Source organism: Saccopteryx bilineata, chromosome 2, assembly GCF_036850765.1.
Source record: "Saccopteryx bilineata isolate mSacBil1 chromosome 2, mSacBil1_pri_phased_curated, whole genome shotgun sequence".
NCBI lineage: Eukaryota > Metazoa > Chordata > Mammalia > Chiroptera > Emballonuridae > Saccopteryx > Saccopteryx bilineata.
Window position 1 is genome coordinate 392,075,784 of NC_089491.1, and position 18,417 is coordinate 392,094,200.

The following is an 18,417-nucleotide window of genomic DNA, read 5'->3' on the forward strand; positions in this document are numbered from 1 at the left end:
ACCCTGCTCTGTGTATGACAATCAGGTTAACTTTTTTCCTCAAGCATTCCTTTCACCACCAAACACATGATCTACAATATTGGCAAATGCTTAATAAGTATCTGCTCTTTGCTTTAGGAGAAGCAATCAAAATGATTTTAAGGTCTACGACGAGGTAAGGGAAACAGAGGGAAGAGGAAATGAAGTAGTTCCTCCTCTCCAGGGTTTGGCTTTCTGCAGTTTCAGTCACCCACGGTCAACCACAGTCCGAAACGATCACATGGGAAACACCACCACACGCTTCATCTCGCCACGTAGGCCTTGCACCATCTCAGGTCGCCAGAAGAGGGAGACGGAGCAATAAGATCTTTTTTTGGAAAGAGACCAGACCACTCGTTGACATAAATTTTACTACGGTCTATTATAATTTTTCTGTTTCATGACTAGTTTTTGTGCATCTCTCATGGTGCCTAACTTATAGGTTAACCTTTGTCGCAGGCATGTATGTATAGGGGAAAACCGTGTATAGCGTTAGGTGCTGTCTGTGGTTTCAGGTAACCCCCTGGAGTCTGGAATGTCCCCCGCTGTGGGGAAGGGGGTCCTGCTGTACAGATGATCGGTGCTGTGTGCGGTCACCTCTCCCAAGTTGTCGCCAGCCTGTTGGCAGATAGCCACGTTCAGACTTGACGGTGGCAGGAGCTGGTAAGGGGTACAGGTAAAACATGAATATATTCTGATACAGTGATTGTCCCCTCTGGTAGACCCACCTTGCCAATTGCAGTAGTATGTCAAAATACATAGTTTTGTGTCTCTTAAAAACATACATGACATGCTATTATACCTTTTGTTCTGCAACCTCTATTTTCGTTTAAACGCATCTTGATATTTTCACAGGAAGATAACAGACCCTCATCATTAGCTATTACATAGAATCCCACAGTAGGGGTATAATTTATTTAACCTTTTTCTTTCATGGAAATTGGGGTTTCCAGTTTCTGGCTCAGAATCAGTGTGAACAGTGAACATCTTTTTATATGCCTCTAGATAACCTGTGTGTTCTTACAGGATGTAGAAATAGAATCACTGGGTTGAAGATATGCAGATTATTTTTTTCTTTTTACAGAGACAGAGAGTCAGAGAGAAGGACAGACAGGGACAGACAGACAGGAATGGAGAGATGAGAAGCATCAATCATCAGTTTTTCATTGAGACACCTTAGTTGTTCATTGATTGCTTTCTCATATGTGCCTTGACTGCGGGCCTTCAGCAGACTGAGTGACCCCTTGCTCGAGCCAGCGACTTTGGGTCCAAGCTGGTGAACTTTTGCTCAAACCAGATGAGCCTGCGCTCAAGCTGGCAACCTTGGGGTCTTGAACCTGGGTCTTCCGCATCCCAGTCCGACGCTTTATCCACTGCGCCACTGCCTGGTTAGGCAATATATGCAGATTTTAATTTCTTAAAAATGCTAAGTTGCCCTTAAAGTGTATCCCAGCCCCTAAATAACCATCAACGTTGTATATAGCTGAGCTCCTCACCAACACTTGATGTTATTCATCTTTTTCATTGTGACCAATGTGTTGGGAAAAATGTTTCTTTTTAAAAATTATCATTATTGATTTTAGAGAGAGAGAAACATTGATTTGTTGTTCTACTTATTTTGTGCATTCATTGGTTTGTTCTTGTATGTGCCCTAACTAGGGATTGAACCAGCAACCTTGGTGTAGCGGATGATGCTTTTACAACCTGGCCATGGCATTCATGGTTTATATCCATTTTCCTGGCTACCTGTTAGGACAGTGAACATTTTTTTTTTTTTTTTTTTTTTTTTTTTTTTTTTTGTGACAGAGAGAGAGTAACAGACAGACTGGAAGGGAGAGAGATGAGAAGCATCAATTCTTCATTGCGGCACTTTAGTTGTTCATTGATTGCTTTCTCACATGTGCCTTGATCAGGGGGTTACAGCAGACCGAGTGACCCCTTGCTCAAGCCAGTGACCTTGGGTTCAAGCTGGTGACTTCAAGCTCAAACCAGATGAACCCGCGCTCAAACTGGCAATCTTGGGGTCTTGAACCTGGGTCCTCCGCATCCCAGTCCAACGCTGTATCCACTGCACTGCCGCCTGGTTAGGCGAGAGTGAACATCTTTATATACTTTCTGGCCATTTCTATTTCCTATCCTGTCAGTTGCTTCATCATATCCTTTGCCCATTTTTTTTTGGGGCTACATTTTCATCTGTCAATTTAAAAATATTAGTTTAAAAAAGAAGTGTTGCCCTGGCCGGTTGGCTCAGCGGTAGAGCGTCGGCCTAGCGTGCAGAGGACCCGGGTTCGATTCCCGGCCAGGGCACACAGGAGAAGCGCCCATTTGCTTCTCCACCCCTCCGCCGCGCCTTCCTCTCTGTCTCTCTCTTCCCCTCCTGCAGCCAAGGCTCCATTGGAGCAAAGATGGCCCGGGCGCTGGGGATGGCTCTGTGGCCTCTGCCTCAGGCGCTAGAGTGGCTCTGGTCGCAACATGGCGACGCCCAGGATGGGCAGAGCATCGCCCCCTGGTGGGCAGAGCTTCGCCCCTGGTGGGCGTGCCGGGTGGATCCCGGTCGGGCGCATGCGGGAGTCTGTCTGACTGTCTCTCCCTGTTTCCAGCTTCAGAAAAATGCAAAAAAAAAAAAAAAATAAAAAAGAAGTGTTTCAGATACTATTTTAAAATTTTTAATTTTTGGAGTTCCTTATGTTCCAGATATAATGTGTTATAATTTTATTTATTTATTTTACAGAGACAGAGAGAGAGTCAGAGAGAGGGATAGATAAGGACAGACAGACAGGAACGGATAGATGAGAAGCATCTAGCATTAGTTTTTTGTTGCACATTGCGACACCTTAGTTGTTCATTGATTGCTTTCTCATATGTGCCTTGACCGTGGGCCTTCAGCAGACTGAGTAACACCTTGCTCAAGGCAGCAACCTTGGGTCCAAGCTGGTGAGCTTTTGCTTAAACCATATATGCCTGCACTCAAGCTGGCGACCTTGGGGTCTCGAACCTGGGCCCTCGGGCATCCCAGTCCGATGCTCTATCCACTGTGCCACTGCCTGGTCAGGCTATAATTTTAAAAAAATATTTTTTATTTATTCATATTTATTTTCTATGTCTGTAACCTTTTTTTGTTTGACAGAGAGAGGGAGAGACAGACAGGAAGAGAAAGAAGTGAGAGGCATCAGTTCTTCGTTGCAGCACCTTAGTTGTTCATTGATTGCTTTCTCATATGTGCCTTAACAGAGGGGGCTACAGCAGACTGAGTGACCCCTTGCTCAAGCCAGAGATCTTGGGCTCAAGCTGCGGAGCCCAGATGAGTCTGCACTCAAGCCAGCAACCTTGGGGTTTTGAACCTGGGTCGTCTGCGTCCCAGTCCAACACTCTATCCACTGCGTTACCATCTGGTCAGGCGTGTTATAAATTTTAAACATTCTCTTTTGATCTCAATTTTCTTTATTAGTTTTAGGTTTTGATGTGTTCAAATTTATGTCTTTTTTTTCCTTGTTTTTATGGAGTTCTGACTTTTGTGCTTCGTGGGTTTTTTTTGTGATTTATGTCGTGTTTGGGATTATTTTCCTTAACATGCATATGAACATATTTACCTATATTTTCTTTTACTTTCATAGTTTTATGGTTGATTCTTGTATGTGCCCCCTGACAGGGGATCAAACCTGCAACCATGGTGTGTGGGAATGACGCTGTACTTAACTGAGCAACCCGGCAGGGCATACCTAATTTATTTTTTAAAACACTTGAGGCCAGAAGGGAATGGCAGGAAATATTCAAAGTAATGCAGAACAAGAGCCTACAACCAAGACTACTTTATCCAGCAAGGCTATTGTTTAAAATTGAAGGAGAGGCCCTGGCCGGTTGGTTCAGCGGTAGAGCGTCGGCCTGGCGTGTTGGGGACCCGGGTTCGATTCCCGGCCAGGGGACATAGGAGAAGCGCCCATTTGCTTCTCCACCCCCCCTCCTTCCTCTCTGTCTCTCTCTTCCCCTCCCGCAGCCAAGGCTCCATTGGAGCAAAGATGGCCCGGGCGCTGGGGATGGCTCCTTGGCCTCTGCCCCTGGCGCTGGAGTGGCTCTGGTCCTGGAAGAGCAATGCCCCAGAGGGCATTGCTGGTCGTGGAAGAGCATCGCCCCCTGGTGGGCAGAGCATCGCCCCTGGTGAGCGTGCTGGGTGGATCCCGGTCGGGCACATGCGGGAGTCTGTCTGACTGTCTCTCCCCATTTCCAGCTTCAGAAAAATACAAAAAAATAAATAAATAAAATTGAAGGAGAAATAAAAAGCTTTCCAGACCAAAAAAAAAACAACAAACTCAAGGAATTCACTACAACCAAACCAATGCTGTAAGAAATGCTAAGGGGCCTGTTGTAAACAGATCAAAGGGGAAAAAGAATATAGTAAAAGAGGAATACAGTTTTAAAGGATAAAATGGCAATAAACAAATATATATCAATAATAACCTTAAATGTAAATGAATTAAATGATCCAATCAAAAGACATAGGGCAGCTGCATGGATAAGAAAACTGTACCCATACATTTGCTGTCTACAAGAGACACACCTTAAAACAAAAGATGCACATAGACTGAAGAGGAAAGGATGGAAAAAAATATTTCACGCAAATGGAGATGAAAAAAAGCTGGGGTAGCAACACTTATATCAGACAAAATGGACTTTAAAACAAAGGCTAGCCCTGGCCGGTTGGCTCAGCGGTAGAGCGTCGGCCTAGCGTGCGGAGGACCCGGGTTCGATTCCTGGCCAGGGCACACAGGAGAAGCGCCCATTTGCTTCTCCACCCCTCCGCCGCGCTTTCCTCTCTGTCTCTCTCTTCCCCTCCCGCAGCCAAGGCTCCATTGGAGCAAAGATGGCCCGGGCGCTGAGGATGGCTCTGTGGCCTCTGCCTCAGGCGCTAGAGTGGCTCTGGTCGCAACATGGCGACGCCCAGGATGGCAGAGCATCGCCCCCTGGTGGGCAGAGCGTCACCCCTGGTGGGCGTGCCGGGTGGATCCCGGTCGGGCGCACGCGGGAGTCTGTCTGACTGTCTCTCCCTGTTTCCAGCTTCAAAAAAATGAAAGAAAGAAAAAAAAAACAAAAACAAAGGCTATAGTAAGAGATAAAGAAGGTCACTAGATAATGATTACTAGATAATAATTGCTTTCTTAGCAATCCAGCAGGAAGATATAACCGTTACAAATATCTACGCACCTAATATAGGAGCACCTAAATATATAGAGCAGACTTTGATGGATTTAAAGGGCGAGATCAACAGCAATACTATAGTAGTAGGAGGTTTCAATACCCCACTAACATCACTAGATAGATCCTCAAGAAAGAAAATTAACAAAGAAACAGCAGACTTAAAGGACACACTAGATCAACTTGATTTAATAATTATCTTTAGAACCTTTTACCCTAAAGCAGCAGAATATACATTCTTTTCAAGTGCTCATGGTACATTCTCTAGGATAGACCACATGTTAGGGCACAAAAGTGGCCTCAACAAATTTAAGAAGATTGAAATCATATCGAGCACTTTTTTTTTCTTTTTTTTTCATTTTTCCGAAGCTGGAAATGGGGAGGCAGTCAGACAGACTCCCGCATGTGCCCGACTGGGATCCACCCGGCATGCCCACCAGGGGGCGATGTTCTGCCCCTCTGGGGCGTCACTCTGTTGCATCCAGAGCCATTCTAGCACCTGAGGCAGAGGTCACAGAGCCATCCCCAGCGCCCGGGCCATCTTTGCTCCAATGGAGCCTCGGCTGCAGGAGGGGAAGAGAGAGACAGAGGAAGGAGAGGGGGAGGGGTGGAGAAGCAGATGGGCGCCTCTCCTGTGTATCCTGGCCAGGAATCGAACCCGGGACTCCTGCACGCCAGGCCAACGCTCTACCGCTGAGCCAACCGGCCAGGGCACGAGCACTTTTTCTGATCACAATGGCATGAAACTAGAAATCAACCACAACAAAAAACTGAAAAATACTCAAACACTTGGAAACTAAATAGCATGTTATTAAATAACGAATGGGTTAACAATGAGATCAAAGAAGAAATAAAAGAATTCCTAGAAATGAACGATAATGAGCATACATCCACTCAAAATTTATGGGACACAGCAAAAGCAGTCCTGAGAGAGAAGTTCATAGCATTACAGGCATACCTTAAAAAGCTAGAAAAAGCTCAAATAAACAACTTGACCCTGCATCTAAAAGAACTAGAAAAAGAACAGCAAGTAAAGCCCAGAGGTAGTAGAAGGAAGGAAATAATAAAGATCAGAGCAGAAATAAATGACATAGAGGCTAAAGAAACAATACAGAGGATCAATGAAACCAGGAGCTGGTTCTTTGCAAAGGTAAACAAGATCGATGAACCTTTAACCAGACTCACCAAGAAAAAAAGAGAGAGGACTCAAATAAATAAAATTAGAAATGAGAGTGGAGAAATAACTGACACAACAGAAATACAAAATATTGTAAGAAAATATTATGAAGAACTGTATGCCAAAAAACTAGACAACCAGATGAAATGGACAAATTCCTTGAAACATATAATCTTCCAAAAATTAATCTGGAAGAATCAGAAAACCTAAACAGACTGATTACAACAAATGAGATAGAAACAGTTATCAAAAAACTCCCAACAAAGAAAAGTCCTGGGTCTGATGGCTTCACAAGTGAATTCTACCAAATATTCAAAGAAGAACTAACTCCTATCCTTCTCAAGCTATTTCAAAAAATTCAAGAGGAAGGAAGACTTCAAGCTCCTTTTATGAGGTAAGCATAATTCTGATTCCAAAACCAGGCAAAGACAACACAAAGAAAGAAAATTATAGGTCAATATCCCTGATGAATTTAGATGCTAAAATCCTCAACAAAATATCAGCAAACCGGATCCAGCAATACATGAAAAAAATCATACACCATGATCAAGTGAGATTTATTCTTGGGAGCCAAGGCTGGTACAATATTCGCAGTCAATGTGATTCATCACATAAACAAAAGGAAGGAGAAAAACCACATGATAATTTCAATAGATGCAGAAAAAGCATTTGATAAAATCCAGCACCCATTCATGATCAAAACTCTCAGCAAAGTGGGAATACAGGGAGCATACCTCAACATGATAAAGGCTATCAATGACAAACCCACAGCCCACATCATACTCAATGGGCAAAAATTAAAAGCAGTTCCCTTAAGCTCAGGAACAAGGCAGGGGTGCCCCCTTTCATCACTCTTTTTTTTTTTTTTTGTATTTTTCTGAAGCTGGAAACGTGGAGAGACGGTCAGACAGACTCCTGCATGTGCCCGACCGGGATCCACCCGGCACGCCCACCAGGGGCGACGCTCTGCTCACCAGGGGGCGATGCTCTGCCCCTCTGGGACGTCGCTCTGCCGAGACCAGAGCCACTCCAGCGCCTGGGGCAGAGGCCAAGGAGCCATCCCCAGCGCCCGGGCCATCTTTGCCCCAATGGAGCCTCGGCTGCGGGAGGGGAAGAGAGAGACAGAGAGGAAGGAGAGGGGGAGGGGTGGAGAAGCAAATGGGCGCTTCTCCTGTGTGCCCTGGCCGGGAATCGAACCCGGGACTCCTGCACGCCAGGCCAACGCTCTACCACTGAGCCAACCGGCCAGGGCCCCCTTTCACCACTCTTATTCAACATAGTTCTGGAAGTCCTAGCTACAGCAATCAGACAAGAAAAAGAAATAAAAGGCATCCAAATTGGAAAAGAAGTAAAACTATCATTATTTGCAGATGATATGATATTGTATATAAAAAACCCTAAAGTCTCAGTCAAAAAACTACTGGACCTGGCCCTGGCCGGTTGGCTCAGCGGTAGAGCGTCGGCCTAGCGTGCGGAGGACCCGGGTTCGATTCCCGGCCAGGGCACACAGGAGAAGCGCCCATTTGCTTCTCCACCCCTCCGCCGCACTTTCCTCTCTGTCTCTCTCTTCCCCTTCCGCAGCCAAGGCTCCATTGGAGCAAAGATGGCCCGGGCGCTGGGGATGGCTCTGTGGCCTCTGCCTCAGGCGCTAGATAGAGTGGCTCTGGTCGCAATATGGCGACGCCCAGGATGGGCAGAGCATCGCCCCCTGGTGGGCGTGCCGGGTGGATCCCGGTCGGGCGCATGCGGGAGTCTGTCTGTCTCTCCCTGTTTCCAGCTTCAGAAAAAAAAAATGAAAAAAAAAAAAAAAAAAAAAAAAAAAAAAAAAAAAAAAAAAAAAAAAACTACTGGACCTGATAAATGAATTCAGCAAGGTGGTAGGATATAAAATTAATACTCAGAAATCAGAGGCATTTTTATACACTAACAATGAACTGTCAGAAAGAAATTAAAGAAGCAATCCCCTTCACCATTGCAACCAAAAAAATAAAGTACCTAGGAATAAATTTAACCAGGGAGGTTAAAGACTTGTACTCGAAAAATTATAAAACATGATAAAAGAAATCAAGGAAGATACAAACAAGTGGAAGCATATACCGTGCTCATGGATAGGAAGAATAAACATCATTAAAATGTCTATATTACCCAAAGCAATTTATAAATTCAATGCAATACCGATTAAAATACCAATGACTTACTTCAAAGATATAAAACACATATTCCAAAAATTTATATGGAACCAAAAGAGAACACGAATAGCCTCAGCAATCTTGAAAAGGAAGAATAAAGTGGGAGGTATCACACTTCCGGATATCAAGCTATACTACAAGGCCATTGTACTCAAAACAGCCTGGTACTGGCATAAGAACAGGCATATAGATCAATGGAACAGAACAGAGAACCGAGAAATAAACCCACACTTTTAGAGACAACTGATATTTGACAAAGGAGGTAAAAGCATACAATGGAGTAAAGACAGCCTCTTCAACAAATGGTGTTGGGAAAATTGGACAGCTACCTGCAAAAAAATGAAACTAGACCATCAATTTATGCCATTCACAAAAATAAACTCAAAATGGATAAAAGACTTAAATATATGCCGTAAAACCATAAGCATCTTAGAAGAAAACATAGGCAGTAAGCTCTCTGACATTTCTTGCAGCAATATATTTGCCGATTTATCTCCATGGGCAAGGGAAATAAAAGACAGGATAAACAAATGGGACTATATCAAACTAAAAAGCTTTTGCACAGCTAAAGACAATATCAGAATAAAAAGACAAACTACACAATGGGAGAACATATTTGACAATACATCTGATAAGGGGTTAATATCCAAAATTTATAAAGAACTTGTAAAACTCAATACCAGGAAGACAAACAATCCAATCAAAAAATGGGTAAAAGAGGCCTGACCTGTGGTGGCGCAGTGGATAAAGCGTTGACCTGGAAATGCTGAGGTCGCCGGTTCGAAACCCTGGGCTTGCCTGGTCAAGGCACATATGGGAGTTGATGCTTCCAGCTCCTCCCCCCGTCTCTCTCCTCTCTCTCTCCCTCTCTCTCTCCTCTCTCTCTCCCTCTCTCTCTCCTCTCTCTCTCCTCTCTCTCTCTCTCTCCTCTCTCTAAAATGAATAAATAAAAATAATAAAAGATTTTTTAAAAAATGGGCAAAAAAAATGAATAGACACTTCTCCAAAGAGGACATACAGATGGCCAATAGGCATATGAAAAAATGCTCAACATCACTAATCATTAGAGAAATGCAAATTAAAACCACAATGAGATATCACCTCACACCTGTCAGAAATGCGCTCATCAACAAAACAACACAGAATAAGTGCTGGCGAGGATGTGGAGAAAAGGGAACCCTCCTGCAGTGCTGGTGGGAATGCAGACTGGTGCAGCCACTGTGCAAAACAGTATGGAGATTCCTCAAAAAACTGAAAATCGAACTGCCTTTTGACCCAGCTATCCCACTTTTAGGAATATACCCCAAGGATACCATAGAACGGCTCCAAAAGGAGAAATGCACCCGCATGTTTATGCAGCATTGTTCACAATAGCGAAGATCTGGAAACAGCCCAAGTGTCCGTCAGAGGATGAGTGGATTAAAAAGCTTCGGTACATATATACTATGGAATACTACTCAGCCATAAGAAATGATGACATCAGATCATTCACAACAGCATGGATGGACCTTGATAACATTATACTGAGTAAAATAAGTAAATCAGAAAAAACTAAGAACTATATTATTCCTTACATAGGTGGGACATAAAAATGAGACTCAGAGACATGGATAAGAGTGTGGGGGTTACGGGTGGAGGGGAGGAGAGGGAGCAGGTTGGGGAGGGGAGGGGCACAAAGAAAACCAGTTAGAAGGTGACGGAAGACAATTGGACTTTGGGTGATGGGAATGCAGCATAATCAAATGTCAAAATAACCTGGAGATGTTCTCTCTGAACATATGTACCGATTTATCAATGTCACCCCATTAAAATTAATAAAAAAACCCAAAACCCCAGCATGTAGAGTAAAACAAAAGCAGAAACTAAGTCTCGGATCCCACCACCCACAAGCAGCTACGAATGATAATCGTATATCTCTAAGATTTAAAACTATTTGTGAATAGATCCTGTGTGCACTTGGATAAAAGATGTCCACTGTGCTTCCCTACCCCACCCCCTTCTCAGAGACAGGGTGTGGCTACCAGAGATAGCCTGTGTGCTTACACGCACTTGGATGTGGGGACATATTTCCCCCTCACAATTACAATTAGTTGTGTTCATTAACACTGTTCTGCACCTGGGTGTTTTTCATTTAATAATATACCTTAGAGATCTTTCCATATCAATGCATTGCCTTAGTTCTTTTTTTTTTTTTTTTTTACATAGGCAGAGATAGACAGGGACAGACAGACAGGAACGGATAGAGATGAGAAGCATCAATCATTAGTTTTTCGTTGCGCGTTGCAACTTCTTAGTTACTCATTGTTTGCTTTCTCATATGTGCCTTGACCGTGGGCCTTCAGCAGACCGAGTAACCCCTTGCTGGAGCCAGCGACCTTGGGTCCAAGCTGGAGGGCTTTTTGCTCAAACCAGATGAGCCCGCGCTCAAGCTGGCGACCCCGGGGTCTCGAACCTGGGTCCTTCCGCATCCCGGTCCGACGCTCTATCCACTGCGCCACCATCTGGTCAGGCACCTTAGCTCTTTTTAAAAATAGCTTTATGGTATTTTACTGTTTTTCCTATAATTTAAACAAGCCTTAATTGATGGACATTTGGACTGGTCCAGTATTTATATGTCTACCAGCAGTGTATAGATGGCTATCATCTCTTCACCTAATTGAAATTACACTGCCTATGCATTTAACATTTTAATTATAGCAAAAGTATTTTCTTACATCAAAACTACTCATCACAAGTTTTTTTTTTTAATTGTAAATGTTCTTTGTAGAAAGATGACTTAATGAATATAGATATTCTTCAATATTTTATTTATTTGGAGACTTTTCTGTATTGGTGTGTACCATTCCTAACCTGCTTTTTAAAAAATTTAATACATCATGAGAAGTTTTCCTTGTTACTAAATATGGTTGCATTACTGGTTTTTTTCTGGGTTTGCTGTTTTAAATAAAACTGTGATGATCTTTGTGTATATTACTTTTTTAACAAAATATTTCCTTAGGTCATAGAGTATGTGTATTTTTTTTAAGACTATTCATTTTAGTGAGAAAAGGGAGAAGGGGGCGGAGCTGGAAGCATCAACTCCCATATGTGCCTTGACCTGGCAAACACAGGGTTTTGAACCGGCGACCTCGGCGTTCCAAGTCGACGCTTTATCCACTGAGCCACCATGGGCCATGCTATTTTAAAAGCTCTTAACACATACCAACAGCTGCTGTCCCAGAGGCTGTGACAGTGTCTGTTCCAAGCAGCAGCTTGGGAGTCGGCCTGGTCCACCGCCCTCTACCTAGTCAGTGCCTTGTTCTTGGGTCACTTTCCCTGGAAGGCCATGAGGAGCTCCTGACCCGTGTTTAGCGGGCAGACGTTAACAGCCGGTTTTGCATTTTCGGTTCCGGCTTCGGGGCTGACAGCTGTCAGCCCTGGGGGGGCACTCAGGATGTCTGTGCCCTCTGCGCAGTACAGCAGGTTTGGGTGGGGACCCATGAAGCAGGTCTCTAAGCGGCTGCCCTGGCGATGGCCATTTGGAACGTCATCTGACAGGCGGGCAGAGGGAATTCCTGGGAGTTCTGTGTCAGGCGCCCGGTTTATGCGTGTCCCTCTGCTCCCTGCTCGTAGCTCGTCTTCCTTGAGCCTTTCCCGCTCTGCCCTTCAGGCACCGTCTCCGCTGAGGCATTACTGTCCCCATTTTGCAGGTGAGAGAATTGAGGCAGTGAGTGGTCAAGCACCTTGCCCGCCTGTGGTTACTTGGCTGGTCATTCTGTCCTCGCACCCAGGGTCGCCAGTCTGCCGAGCCTGCACTCTTCACCACTGGGCTTCCCTGCCGTGTGCCACTTCCCGGACCATTAGCTAGATTCTGTGAGTAGGTTCCAAGCCTGAGGTTTCTCTGTGTGTGTGTGTGTGTGTGTGTGTGTGTGTGTTTAAAAAGGTCCAGATTTCTCTTCCTATTTCCTGCTTTTCCTGAAAGACTGAGAGCTGAGGTACTCAGAGTTCCCTGAGGACTGGGCCCATGTCACAGTTGTCTCTGTGTGGAACAGTGCCCAGCACAGGGGTCGGCGCTGGGCTGCCCCAGTCAGCGGCTCTGGCATTAAAGCAAGTTCTCCCTGGATTCAATTCTGATACACAGGCCGCCAAGATGAACCAAAGGAGTTGTTGTTGAGCTAGTTGAATAGACTATTCTGCGTGTGCATGTGTGGTGAGCCTGCCTGGACACAGTGTAAACACACTGCATCGTCACATCAGTGACGTGGCTTTAGAGCGCTGTACATTCATTACAATAACCACAGGCTCTGGGCGAGGTGTCTGACACGCGCTGTTCTGTGTCTCACGAGAACTCGAGAAGCTAGCAGGGGTAGCGATGATCATCCTTGGCTCGTTTTTGCTTGCCGTGTTTTGTTTTTTTTCCCCAGAGGAAGAAGTTGAGGTGTAGCTAGCCCACTGGCCGCATGGCCTCCCTTTTATCAGGGTCGGACCGGCACCGCCGAGCAGGGTCGGACCAGCACCGCCGAGCAGAGTTCCGGGAAGCCGCCCTCCACCTGATCTCGCATGGCTCAGGGAGATGGGCCAGCTCCAGCCCAGGTCCCTCCGCCTTCCTGGTCTTTTCTCTCCTTGCTCCTTGGGTCTGAGAGGGCCTCCAGGCTTCAGAGGCGGTGCAGAGAGTTGATCCTCATGTACCGGGAGAAGAGTACATAGAGCCGGCGGAACCAGAGGAGCTGGCTGCGGTGGCAGGACATGGCTCTCTAGGAAAACCAAAGAGGACCCATTAGGAAACACCCACCTGGAGGAACAGTTCCTGTCGTTTATGTTGATCAGTTTTGTCTTCCTCCCCAAAACACGCCTCATGTTAGAGGCTTATCTGGCTTCTTCTTATAACCCGGGACACTCTCCAGATTGACCCCCAGCCCCTGCCGCCCCCCCATCCCATCTCCACTCCCTCCGTTGTAATGGCAGGTGATGCTAATGGCAGCTGGGACACTCCATCACTCCATCTCTGTGCATGAGTTCAGTTTCAACAACCCAGTGAGGTAAGTACTATTATTATTGCTTTAAAAAATATAGATGCGGAAACTCATCAATTTCAAATAGCAGGTGGAAGAGCTGACATTTGAACCTGGAGCTGTCTGATTGATTCTGGGGTCTTCTCTCTCAATCACTTTGCATAAACAACATCACCTCTATAACACCTACAGGGATGACTTATGGGAAGCAAGCTAGAACAAACACTGCCGGGATGCTGAGTTCGGCAGTCTGGGAAGGTGCCGTCCCTGCTGGAGAAGAAAGGAGAAGGCAGCCATAGGTTAGGGTTCTCTTTGCCACCTAGTGGAAGGAATGTGTATCATCTTGTCATGCACATCTCCTGTAGTTCAGTTTTGAAAGAGAATCATAGATCATAGCAACTGATTTAAGTATATGTAATTATATATAAATGATTCCTGCCTGTTTTTCTCTAAGTACCCAAACTGATCTTCCTAAGTTAATATCATTACAAACCTTTATATCTAAACAACTCATTTCACCCTGACTGGGTGGTGGCACAGCAGGTAAAAGCATTGGCCCGAGATGCTGAGGATCCAGGCTCAAACCTCGAGGTTGCCGTTTGGGTACAGGGTCACTGGCTTGAGTGTGGGATCACAGACATGACCCCATGATTGCTGGCTCAAGCAAGGGGGCTCAGCTGGAGCCCCCCTCCCAGTCAAGGCACATGTGAATGAATGAACAACTAAGGAGCCACAACAAAGAACTGAGGCTTCTCATCTCTCTCCCTGTCTGTCCCTGTCCGTCCCCTTCCCCCACACTCTCTCTCTCACGTAGAAAGAAAGGAAACCTCTGCCTCCGAGGTCTGGCAGCAGCACTAACACTGGGGCAGAGGCTGAGCTGCCCGCTGTGGAAGGTCTCCGGCTGGGGCCTGTGCAGAGCCAGTGTTCTGGGGGGCCAGGCGTCTGGGGCACAGTCTGGAGCTGGGGTGTCCAGGAAGCTGCAACCCTTACCTTGGCCCGGGCCGCCTCCTCGCTGCCAAGCACGAAGAGGACGTCGCGGGCATGCAGCAGAGAGAAGGGCAGGTCCAGGAGGGAGAGGTACTTGCGAAGCACATTCACCGACTGCAGCGTGAGCACAGTGCACCCTGCGTGGGGCGGGGACAGGGACAGGGAGAAGGGAAGGGGGCTGCTGCTTCCGGACAGGCTTTCCCCTGAGCACCGTGCCTGCCGCCTGGGGTGCAGGGCAGGGCAGGGCAGTGGCTGGGGCTGCTCTCTGTCCGTCATCCTTGCAGACGGGAAGAGCGGGATGGCCGGAGAACACCCGGTCCCCTCTCCCGGCTACAGGTTCCAGCAAGAAAAGGTTGGTTGTAGAGGCTGGGACTTGGCTACCTAGGGGCCAAGGGACGGGGGACAGTGACAGTCTATCACTGTCACCCCACCTCCCACCCACCTCTGCTGGGCCCAGGGCAGCTCTCTGTACGTGTATTTAAAATTTCATGCTAATACGTTTCCTAGAGGGGCCGTGGCTTTACTTGTCTCGTGGCCTTCTGCAAAAGGGACAGGCCTTACCTTCAGGTAACTTCCTCTCGGAGTGGAGGGTCCTGGGGGAAGGAAAGGCCAGAGTGAGAGCAGGTGAGCTCTCCTTTGCAGCGAGCGGGAGGGCCCCTGGGTGCGGCCCCCGCAGCCCACGGTCTCTCCAGGGGCCTTTCCAGGCCCCCTCTTTTGTGTAAATTGCCACAGAGATTTATGGGGTTCCGGATGTTTGGCTACAGCTGAAGGGACCATGGTGGGCACCTTGCCCAAGGACAGCCAGTCTGGGGGCTGGCCAGGGGCTCAGGAAGTGTCCTGGCTCAGGCTCGGCCGTCAGGGACCAAGGTAACAACAGCTGATGTTCGGCAGTGGATTCTTCAAGGTTTCTGTAAGGCCGGTGGCCGAAGCCAGGCAGGTCCACACTGGACTCGGGCGGACGGTAGAGGAACCGCAGAGCCAGAAAGGGTGGGTCCATTTCGTTCAATAAAGCCTCACAACGGTGGACAAGTACACAGGCAGGGAAACTGCCTCTCAGGCAAACAAACAGAACAGCAAAGTGGCCCCTCAAGGGCGGGCGGGCCATCTGTGCATCCGCAAACCACAATCTCTCCCTAGCAGTGAGCGCAAGCACCCAGTCACACAGGCCACGCACGTGTGGCACTGCCAGGCACTCGCACCCATCAGGCAAAGTGCTTGCCGCTGGTAGCCTGGTGAGCAAGCCTGAGACCCTGCTTTCCCCACAGCTCTCTCCTTTGAAATGGCAATGGTTCCTTCCTCCTTTAGGGCCTGCCCTACTCCCACCTCAGACAGTGACGGTGATGGTGATGTCAGGGTGTCCCCTGCCTCAGGGGGCGGAGGGGGGCAGGTCCACCAGCAATGACTGACCCATCTCCCCACCTCTGACGGTGACAGTGACGTCACGGTGTCCTGCTTCAGGGGGCGGAGGGGGGCAGGTCCACCAGCAATGACTGACCCATCTCCCCACCTCTGACAGTGACAGTGACCTCACGGTGTCCTCCTGCCTCAGGGGGCGGAGGGGGGCAGGTCCACTCACAATGACTGACCCATCTCCTCATCTCTCACCCACTTTGATTTGGAAGCTGAGAGATGGAGCGCGAGGTGGGTGGTCCCCAACACACAGACCGGGGTGTGCGCAATGGAAAGGGATTCCCAGGAGCAGAGGTTGAGGAAGAGAGGCCGGGAGAGAACGGATACACTAAGGGCCTGACTCCCCAGCGGAGCCCCGAGAAGCAGGAACACCTGGAGGAGGTTTCTGGGACCCTGGAAGTGCCTTGTCCTGCCGTCCCACCAAGCCATGAGCCACGGGGGATGTTCTGCGTTGGGGGTGGTCCGGTCCCCAAGAAGCCCCGGGCATCGCGCCCGTGCTGAAATCACACAGTGCCACAAGGAAGCAGCACTTACAGAGGCCCAGAGCCAGGAGGGAGGTCGGGGAACAGAGCAGGGGAGAGACCCAGGAGCCAGACGGGCCAGAGGACAGAAGACAAGCTGGTTCGGGGCAGGTCAAAGCAGCATCTCTGTGAGCGACAAGCAGCGTCCAGTGCCACAGAAAAAGTCAAGACAGAGGACTGAAATAAACGCTGGGAGTGCAGCAGCCGGGGTGACTGGGGACGACCGTGTTGGCAGACCGGTGGGAGCAGAAGGCAGGCGCGGAGGAGAGGAAGGAGGAGAGGAAGGAGGAGAGGAAGGAGGAGAGGAAGGAGGAGAGGAAGGAGGAGAGGAAGGAGGAGAGGAAGGAGGAGAGGAAGGACGGAGGTGGAGGGGAGCCATCCTCTGCTCCGAGGGGCTTGAGGACACGCTGTCCGGTAAGCGTCAGTGCTGGAGGCTGGCGCCCACCCGGGCTGAGGAGGGTCCTAGGGCCACAGATGGAGCCAAGGTCCAGAGAGGGAAGGCAGGCGGCTCAGAAGACAAACCTTATCCCCTTGGCATTTCTGCTCAGAACTGAGGGGCCGTGTGCGGCTGCAGGTGGCAGCGTTAGGGGACAAGGAGAGAGGAGCTCGAGGCCCCAGGGAGCAGAGCTGCAGGTGGCAGCGTTAGGGGACAAGGAGAGAGGAGCACAAGCCCCAGGGAGCAGAGCTGCGGGTGGCAGCGTTAGGGGACAAGGAGAGAGGAGCACGAGGCCCAGGGGGCAGAGCTGCAGGGGGCAGCGCTAGGGGACAAGGAGAGAGGAGCACGGGCCCCAGGGGGCAGAGCTGCAGGTGGCAGCGTTAGGGGACAGGAGAGAGGAGCACGAGCCCCAGGGGGCAGAGCTGCGGGTGGCAGCGTTAGGGGACAGGAGAGAGGAGCACGAGCCCCAGGGGGCAGAGCTGCGGGTGGCAGCGCTAGGGGACAAGGAGAGAGGAGCACGAGCCCCAGGGGGCAGAGCTGCGGGTGGCAGCGTTAGGGGACAGGAGAGAGGAGCACGAGCCCCAGGGGGCAGAGCTGCGGGTGGCAGCATTAGGGGACAAGGAGAGAGGAGCACGAGGCCCAGGGAGCAGAGCTGCGGGTGGCAGCGCTAGGGAACAAGGAGAGAGGAGCACGAGGCCCAGGGGGCAGAGCTGCGGGTGGCAGCGTTAGGGGACAGGAGAGAGGAGCACGAGCCCCAGGGGGCAGAGCTGCGGGTGGCAGCGCTAGGGGACAAGGAGAGAGGAGCACGAGGCCCAGGGAGCAGAGCTGCGGGTGGCAGTGGCACCTGGTCTGCCCCCAAGACGGGTGCTGGGCACCGGGGCCTTCTGTGAGACCGCGGAAGGGCTTTGGGGCTGGAAATGGAATGCTGGCATGGGGGCCGCCTCTTCCAGGAAGGCTTCCTGCAATCAGGGCCTCTCTACAAGTGTGGTCTCTAGCTGGGGCAGGACTGACTAGTCCTTTGGCGGGGGGTGGGGATGAGACAAACAGGAGAAACCCTGTGGAACGACTGGATGGGCAGCGATTTCTAGCCTCTTCCAGTAGGTTCTGCGTGACTCAGGAACCACGCTGGGAGGCCCCGACACGGGATCGGTCTTCAGTAGCAGACAAGAGAATAAGCGCAGAGACCTAAGGCTCCTGGGTTCTGGGGCTGCCTCTGTCGCTGCTCAGCCCGGCAGGGCCGGCTGAACTGCCTCACAGCCCCGGTGAAACGAGGAGGCCAGATTTAATGACGGGCGTCGGGAGAACCGCGGTGTCAGGCTGGCTGGCTTGCACTTGGCATGATGAGTGCGTGACCACGGGGCAGGGCCACATGTGTGTCGCCAACATAAGGCTACGGGCAGTGTGACGTGGGGCGATGGCGGCCAACTTGCCTGCCCCCGTGAGGGGTCGTCCGGCTGTTCTGTTCGCCTGCTGCCCTGAGAAGCGGCTCCCCCGGCCT

General features: G+C 49.2%; 1 protein-coding gene across 5 annotated transcripts in view; it reads right to left on the reverse strand.

Annotated features, from left to right (window-relative positions):
* PIGL (phosphatidylinositol glycan anchor biosynthesis class L) overlaps positions 1 to 18,417 on the reverse strand; it is a 57,813-nt gene that overhangs the window by 3,571 nt on the left and 35,825 nt on the right. For 2 of the 5 annotated variants that reach the window (XR_010729591.1, XR_010729590.1), the window contains exons 5-7: positions 15,114 to 15,145; positions 14,556 to 14,666; positions 11,777 to 13,307 (exon numbers count right to left, since the gene is read on the reverse strand). The exons of 1 other annotated variant lie outside the window; for it this stretch is intronic. Coding sequence is in view for 2 of the 4 variants with exons in the window: in XM_066264359.1 (XP_066120456.1) it covers positions 12,802 to 13,307; positions 14,556 to 14,666; positions 15,114 to 15,145 (649 nt within the window). In the remaining 2 variants the exon portion in view is untranslated. Of the gene's footprint in view, positions 1 to 11,364; positions 13,308 to 14,555; positions 14,690 to 15,113; positions 15,146 to 18,417 lie in introns of those variants that run through there. 2 more of the 5 variants (XM_066264359.1, XM_066264360.1) reach the window with 2 other exon arrangements.